The sequence below is a fragment of the Silene latifolia genome, chromosome 9, assembly GCF_048544455.1.
Source record: "Silene latifolia isolate original U9 population chromosome 9, ASM4854445v1, whole genome shotgun sequence".
NCBI classification, from domain to species: Eukaryota; Viridiplantae; Streptophyta; class Magnoliopsida; order Caryophyllales; family Caryophyllaceae; genus Silene; species Silene latifolia.
The window spans coordinates 187,776,079-187,783,222 of NC_133534.1; the positions used below are offsets into that span (position 1 = coordinate 187,776,079).

Sequence of the window (7,144 nt, forward strand, 5' to 3'; positions counted from 1 at the left end):
GTAGTTGGAGTCAGAAAGTTGGGGTACAATAATCTTAAGTAAGTCTCATTCTGATAACATTGTCACACTATTACCTTCTTTATGCCAGGGCATTGATCCGTGATCATGAATCGTGGCTCTTTTTGTCCCATGGCGGTCAAGAAATGAAAGGTCCATTGGAAGGAGATGTCATCCTCGTGTAACAGGAGACAACCGCAAAAACAACACCGACTTTTCGTGGTGATTAACACTTGTGAATGGTGTAAAAACCATATCATACTTGTTGGTTCCGTAAGTAGGGTCGAAGCTAACAACATCCCCAAAGAATGAGTAGTTTCTAATACATGTAGCATCAGCCCAAAAGAACTTTGTTAGACGGTTTTGCGGATCAACATCATAGGCGAAGTAGAGAACGGGGTTGGGTTGCTTTGAGTTTCTCGAGTCGATCGATGAAAAGGTCAGCATCTCTTAACCCAATGTAGCACTTGATATCTCTTTGAAAGTTCTTAAAATCTATCAATGTAGCACCGATATTTTCATACCCATTGACAAGTTCCTTAACCTGTCTAAAGGTCAATCCAGCGCCAATATTCAACTTGGAGTTGTCCAAGATAAGCGTCTTCGGAACATATCAAGGATCGTGAAATCTTATCGAGATCTCTGTTACTGCATGACGAGAGGTGAGACGATGATTGTGGACTTTAAAACTCGTCAATCATATTTGGGCCATCAAGGCCATGTAGAAGGGCAAATCGACGTATGCTCGGCATCCAATTCTTGTGATTTTAACTCGTCGTGTAATCGTACTATTTGTGGACGAACAATTACCCATATTCTCATCATCCTTGGTTCCGGGACGCTTTTTCGGTTTAGATTCCCCGAACCCTTGACGGTTGCGGACTACGAATTTTTGGTGTGCAACACCACCTCGTAGTGTTTTCGTGATCGTGCTTCCGAGGGGTAAATCCGCATGCCCGAGCATAAACCTCGTAGAACTTGATTCCAGCCTCAAGGGAGGCGAAAACTGCACCAATGGTAGATCTAAACTTGTGCTCAACCACACGCATCCAGCGCTCACCTCCATTAGGCGTGTGAGACAGAACAAGCTGATTATTTGGTTGAGGATTGGGTTGCTCTTGGACAATTGGCGTAGAATGGGGTTGAGTGACAGAACTTGAGTCTGTAATACAAAAAGGAAAATACGAGTATTAGTGCCTTGAAATACAACGGTGGTATTACAAAGAGTAACATTGTTACTGATAATAAAAGAGGACATCCGAAGTGGTACAAAGATATGTTATATGTGAAATGGAAAATGAATATATGTGATTGTGTTACTGATAACATTGATATTGTAACAAAGTCGAGCACTGTAAGCATTGACAGTAACAGAATATACGATACAATGGGACGGGGAATATACAAAACAGAGGAAAAGAGGTCAAATATAATGAAATTTGACCGAATTTGAAATGGAAAATGAATATATGTGATTGTGTTACAAAGATAACATTGATATTGTAACAAAGCCGAGCCTGTAAGCATTGACAGCAGTAACATGAATATACGGCATAAATGGGACAGGAATATACAAAACAGAAAAAGAGGTCAAATATAATGAAATTTGACCGAATTTGAACGTGGAAATCAACAAAGACGAGGATATTTGACCTAATATTTAAGAGAAAAGCAAGTAAGAGTATAATCAAAGGAAAGGATCAGTAAATTGAAGTATAAGTGAACGAATTTCATTAAAATTGAAGCAAACATAAAATCGATTAACCTAAAAAACGAAAAGCAAAGAATAAAGACAAATATAATCAAAATTGACGGAATGTAACGATAAAGCAACTAATGAATGTTACAAGAATAAGATGTGAGATGCTACAATGTGGTGACATTAGCATTGACAAAGAGAACAGGAATATTCACACAGGTGGAACAAGAGAGAAGAGTTGAAAAGCAAAGGAGTGTTGAAAATGTTTTGCAAAATTAATATCGTAGCAAACGTATTGCTAATTTCAACGGGAAAACCAAGGACGATTTTAATCTACGGAAAGAATAAAGCAAATTTGCAGAGAAAGACGATTACAAATCAAATTAGCTCGAATTTGACGGATAACAACACCGATGATAATGAAAGCAAAGGATAAAGCGAAATTGCAAATTCAAGAAAGAAAACAACGATTATAATCAAATCCGATCTAATTTGACGGAGAAAACTAGGACGATTAGAAGCAAAGCAAAGGAAAAAGCGAATTTGCAGCAAAAACATAGATTATAATCAAATTCGATCAAATATGACGGAAAACAACAACGATTATCATGAAAGCAAAGGATAAAGCGAAATTGCAAATTCAAGAGAGAAAACAACGATTCTAATCAAATTTGACAGGAAAAACAATAACGATTATAATCAAAGAAAAGGATTACCTGCGCGCAAACTATTTTCAGTAGAAGCGGCATCCATAGGAGTATCAACCATCAAGCAAAAACTGAGAACGATTGAACTGTAGAAATAATTGAATGATGAATTGAAAAGTAAAATTATTTGTGTATATTTTTTCTTTGGATTTGTTTTATGCGGAAAACGAAGAAAAACAGAGGGAAATTCGTAGAGAGAGAAAAAGTGTGAATGAAGAGAGAGAAAGTGAAAGCAGTAATTGTAAGGTTAGTTAGCGTGAAATCGAGCCTTATATAGTTTAATTATAATTTTTGAGATTTAATCTCACTAGTTGATTAGGAGTAGATCTAATTTTGAGATTAAGATCTTAGACTCACCCAAGATACCTGACTCACTGACGCAATTTTTATATATATATATATATATATATATATATATATATATATATATATATAGTTTAGCATATTGCATATAAAATTATCAAATCCAATTTAAGTAAATGCAAATACAAATATAATCTTTAATTAAATGCTCTATTTTAGATGTTCTATTTTAAGACGGTGCCCTCAATATGTCGCCAAACTTCATCTAAACCGTACGAAATCAGTTGCAAATAACACCATTCACCACCGCTATAAATCAAAAGAAGAGGGATGAATGGCTTCATCTCTTCACCATCAAATTGAAAACAAATTAAAATTAAAATATTGAAGAACACATAAAAATGGGTTACAACAAAGTTGTATCAATAGTGTTGATCATCATGGTGGTCATGTTAGTCGTGCCCGAAATCGAAGCTGATCGTTGTCAGGATTCATGCATGGACTCATGCTTGAGTTATAGCATCAATACCAAAGAAACTTGTACACCCGTCTGTGACGACACTTGCAATTCGCCTCCGGAAACAACTACTCAAACATGATCTCTATAACTTCTTTTATGAGACTCCTTGTTTATTGTAAGATCATTTCAGGCTTTCGCACAAAAATGTAATTAGTTTTATGTTTTCTCTACCGCTTTTAGTCATATTTGTAATTTTTTTAATTAATACCCGTTTTATAATGTTCATAATATATCGTATCTCGTTGTCTTTCACATATATTTAATAACTCGTTTTATTTCTTTTCATACATGTTTCATGACTTCTAATTGTCTCATTACCAATTAATCTCACAAAATTTTAATATAAGACTTATCTTAAAAAGGCGTTATTCAACATGACCTTGGTCTTATCAAATTCATCTCGAGTCTCGACCTATTTTATTATTTACCCCTTTAATTTCCTACAATAGTTTAGTTGGTTAATAAAGAGTTTAGTTGGTTACTAATCTGCGGGAACAATGTAACACACATTCTTCTGAATTAGTCTCAAAATAACCGCTCTTCTCGACCTGAACTCGAAAACGATTTAACTCAATAATAACCGACATTCTTTAAGGTCAAGACACCCCACAAAATGACCCGAATTGTAAATAAGTCCATTTATCAAAAACTTATATTTAAAGAAAAAAACTAATATAAAATGGTAGAATAATCTAAACTTTCAAATTCTTTAAAAAAAATATGTTTATATTTGTTTAAAACATAGTTTTACCACATAATTAATTATTCAAATGATTATTATATAATTATACAGTCATTACTTGTCCGTTGTCAAGTATACTTGTAATAAGCGATTGATCAAATACCCTTGTCGTATTACCATATTGAATATGCTAGACCAAAAATGTTTATTCTTAATGATCATAATTAAACTAGATAATACAGAGTAATAAAATTAAGAATAATTATATGTTTGTAATTAAAATTATAGAAAATAAACATTTGTAAAAAGGCATTAATTGGATTAGATCGCTTCTAACCTTAACCCAACCCGTAACCCGTATAAACCTGACCGGTACAAACAGGTATTTTACAAACCCAAATAAAAGAATAATTATATGTTTGTAATTAAAATTATAGAAAATAAACATTTGTAAAAAGGCATTAATTGGATTAGATCGCTTCTAAGTTCTAACCTTAAGCCAACCCGTAACCCGTATAAACCTGACCGGTACAAACAGGTATTTTACAAACCCAAATAAACTCGACAGTCGACACTTATTTGACACTAACCTGAAATGACCAATCCTTAACCCGCCTATCCGGCCCGTTTTACAATTGAACAATTTGTAAATAGAGTTTTAAGAAGGGTCATAATCCAAGCAAGGTGTTATATTCACAAAAACACAATTTCTTTTTTGAAACGGTTATATTTACCTTAAATTAAATTTAAAATAGTTTAAATATGAGAGAGAAAATAAAGTAGAATGTCAAGGAAATAGTAAAAAAAAAAAATTTCATTTATCTAAGCCATGTGTTATTTAACCGAGAAGAGAGTTATGAAAATCCGATTGACTACCAATAGAAAAAATACAAGTTAGATGCATTAGCTGGTGGCTGGCGCTGCTGCTTTCTGCAAGTATCTTACAATTGCTCACATGATTGAATGGTGTTAATGATGCACTTATTTAGGATCATAATAACAAAATGATAGCACATCCAAGAGTAATCCTCCTAGATACTAGGCTGACAGATGAGGATTGAATTAACCAAGCAGTGGACACTCGCAAAAAATGTGCTCCTAGTCCTAGATGTCTACAAGTCAAAATATGCAAAGGGAAACCAAGCTCAAAACGGGGAATCAGCACTCAACTAGATTAGAGAATCAAGTAAACACTCAACTGCCTGAAATATATGGAGATACGTCCCCTTAATGGTTTCTACATGGTTTTAATTTCTAGGTTTCAAACAGTAGTTTGATCACTTTTCCGGCTATTGGAATAGGAAGTGGGAAAAATGGTTGAGCTGCACATACCAATATACCCCTTAGTACATTAACCCAACCACATTAGCACCTGTAACCAAGTCACCAGAGGTCACACCAATAATCCAATACCATGGCCAGCGGCGGACAACCATTCACCATTGACGCCAAGGACTGACCACACCCACATGTCACAACCAAGTCATCAAATATAATCCAACGCAACCCAATTTCTCAATCTACAACACTAAATAAGCTCACTTTTCTCGGCCTTGCTTGGTCAATGACCACATACAAAAAATCATGACTGATAGTAAGGGTTTGAGGGTGGTCGAGAAAACAGGGTTTTGTGGTTGACAAGATTTAGGTATGGTTGTTCATGGTTGTATCTTGTAAGATTGTAGACTATCTCAAGTCTATATGCAAATGATGAAAGAAAGTCGAATTAGAGAAGAGACTAGAGAACATGAGAAAGATGGACAAATCAAGAACAACTCGAAATACAAATGCTTATAAAACAAGGTATATACATTAATCGAATCCCAATATGATTATCCCAATACTAGTATGTATACATTCTCATTGCAGAATATCCAAAAGTATGAATTGAGGTCCGATTTAAGCAGTTAAATACCCTGTTATTCATATCCTAGCATGCATTCTAATTGCAAGAACCGATCATATGAAATTCCAGTTAAACATACGATTCACCAAACCAACACAACAAGATGACGGTCGAATACTGCTTGGTTGAATACATAAATTGCTCAAAATGGCATCCGATTACAAGAAATCCAACAAAAATCCAGTAAACATTCAACATCTGTTAAAAAGGTCCATTAAAAACAACTACAACCACCAAAATACTAAGCATTAAATTTAAAACACCTCAGAAGCCAAGCTTGGTACGACGCCAGTGCCTACGCTTAGCATTGTACCTACATATACATAATCAAACCCTAATTAATCCGAAATTACGAAACAGTAATCACAAACTTAAAACCCTAATGAATCGAAAAGTAACCTGATAGTGTTGTCAGTGCGCATGCGAATCCAGTAAGGAATGGGACGATTCTGCCTCATCTTCTTAGCTAACTTCTTCTTGATCATGAACGATTTGTGAGACGGCTGCACAAATTAAATTACCCATTTCATTATAGATTCATGTAACAAAGATTAGATGAATAATTACGTAAAAATTAAGAGGGACAGATTACCATTGTTGAAGATCGGAGATGAACTGCAGTGGGAAAACCTGAGTGAAACCCTAGAAATGTGACTGAGATTGGAAAGTAGATGCTTTTATAGGAGGAGGAGGATAGTTGGATTTTAAGGGTTTTATGCGTTTTCTATGGGTTAAGCCTATTATGCCCCAATCCTACTTTGGGCCCATATCATCCGATCTTATTTATACTCGTTTTATTATCAAGTTTATTTTCGCAATACGTTTTTTACTCGCTAGAGTTTATACAATACTTTTCTTTTGTTCCTTCGGCTAAAAAAAGGCACAAAATAAAAATTAATATCTTTAATGAAAGAAAATTTGAACATAAAAAACATATTTAGTTCGTTAATTGCTCATTGAACAAATTGGCTTTTTCCCCATTATTTCAATAATTTATCGTTTGTCAAAGTATTATGCGGTTTTGGATTAATTAAGGTTTGGTGGTGGTTGGAAGTGGTACGTCGGGGGTTGGCCGCCACAATGGGGATGAATGAAGCGGTGACGCCGTTAGTAGGAGGTCGTAGCACGAGAGAGGTCAGAGTAACGGTAGTCAGGGTGTGGGGGTGGGGAAGTAGGGAGTTGGGGTGGCAAAATACGGAATTGAGGGTGGTGGTTAATGTTGGTCGGCTGGTGGTGGTCATAGGAGAACGACGACGCAATAGTGGTGGTGTTCATCGGAGGAGGTAGGGGTTGCCCGGTTGGTGAGAGTGGTAGGGGATGGTCAGTGGTT

The 7,144-nt window shown here is 35.4% G+C and overlaps 1 protein-coding gene across 1 annotated transcript; it reads right to left on the bottom strand.

Annotated features, from left to right (window-relative positions):
• Window positions 1-5,918: 5,918 nt before the first annotated feature.
• Window positions 5,919-6,513, bottom strand: LOC141600302 (large ribosomal subunit protein eL39x). The gene is made up of 3 exons (XM_074420510.1): window positions 6,407-6,513; window positions 6,214-6,317; window positions 5,919-6,127 (listed from the first exon to the last, which is right to left on the bottom strand). The coding sequence occupies exons 1-3, from the start codon at window positions 6,407-6,409 to the stop codon at window positions 6,079-6,081; spliced, it is 156 nt and encodes a 51-aa protein (XP_074276611.1). The 5' UTR covers window positions 6,410-6,513; the 3' UTR covers window positions 5,919-6,078.
• Window positions 6,514-7,144: the final 631 nt, after the last annotated feature.

What these genes read in the sequence shown, in the direction of transcription:
- LOC141600302 (XM_074420510.1), bottom strand. An exon ending in CGCACTGACAACACTATCAG is followed by an intron (nt 6,128 to 6,213) that starts GTTACTTTTCGA and finishes ATGTATATGTAG; the next exon opens with GTACAATGCTAAGCGTAGGC.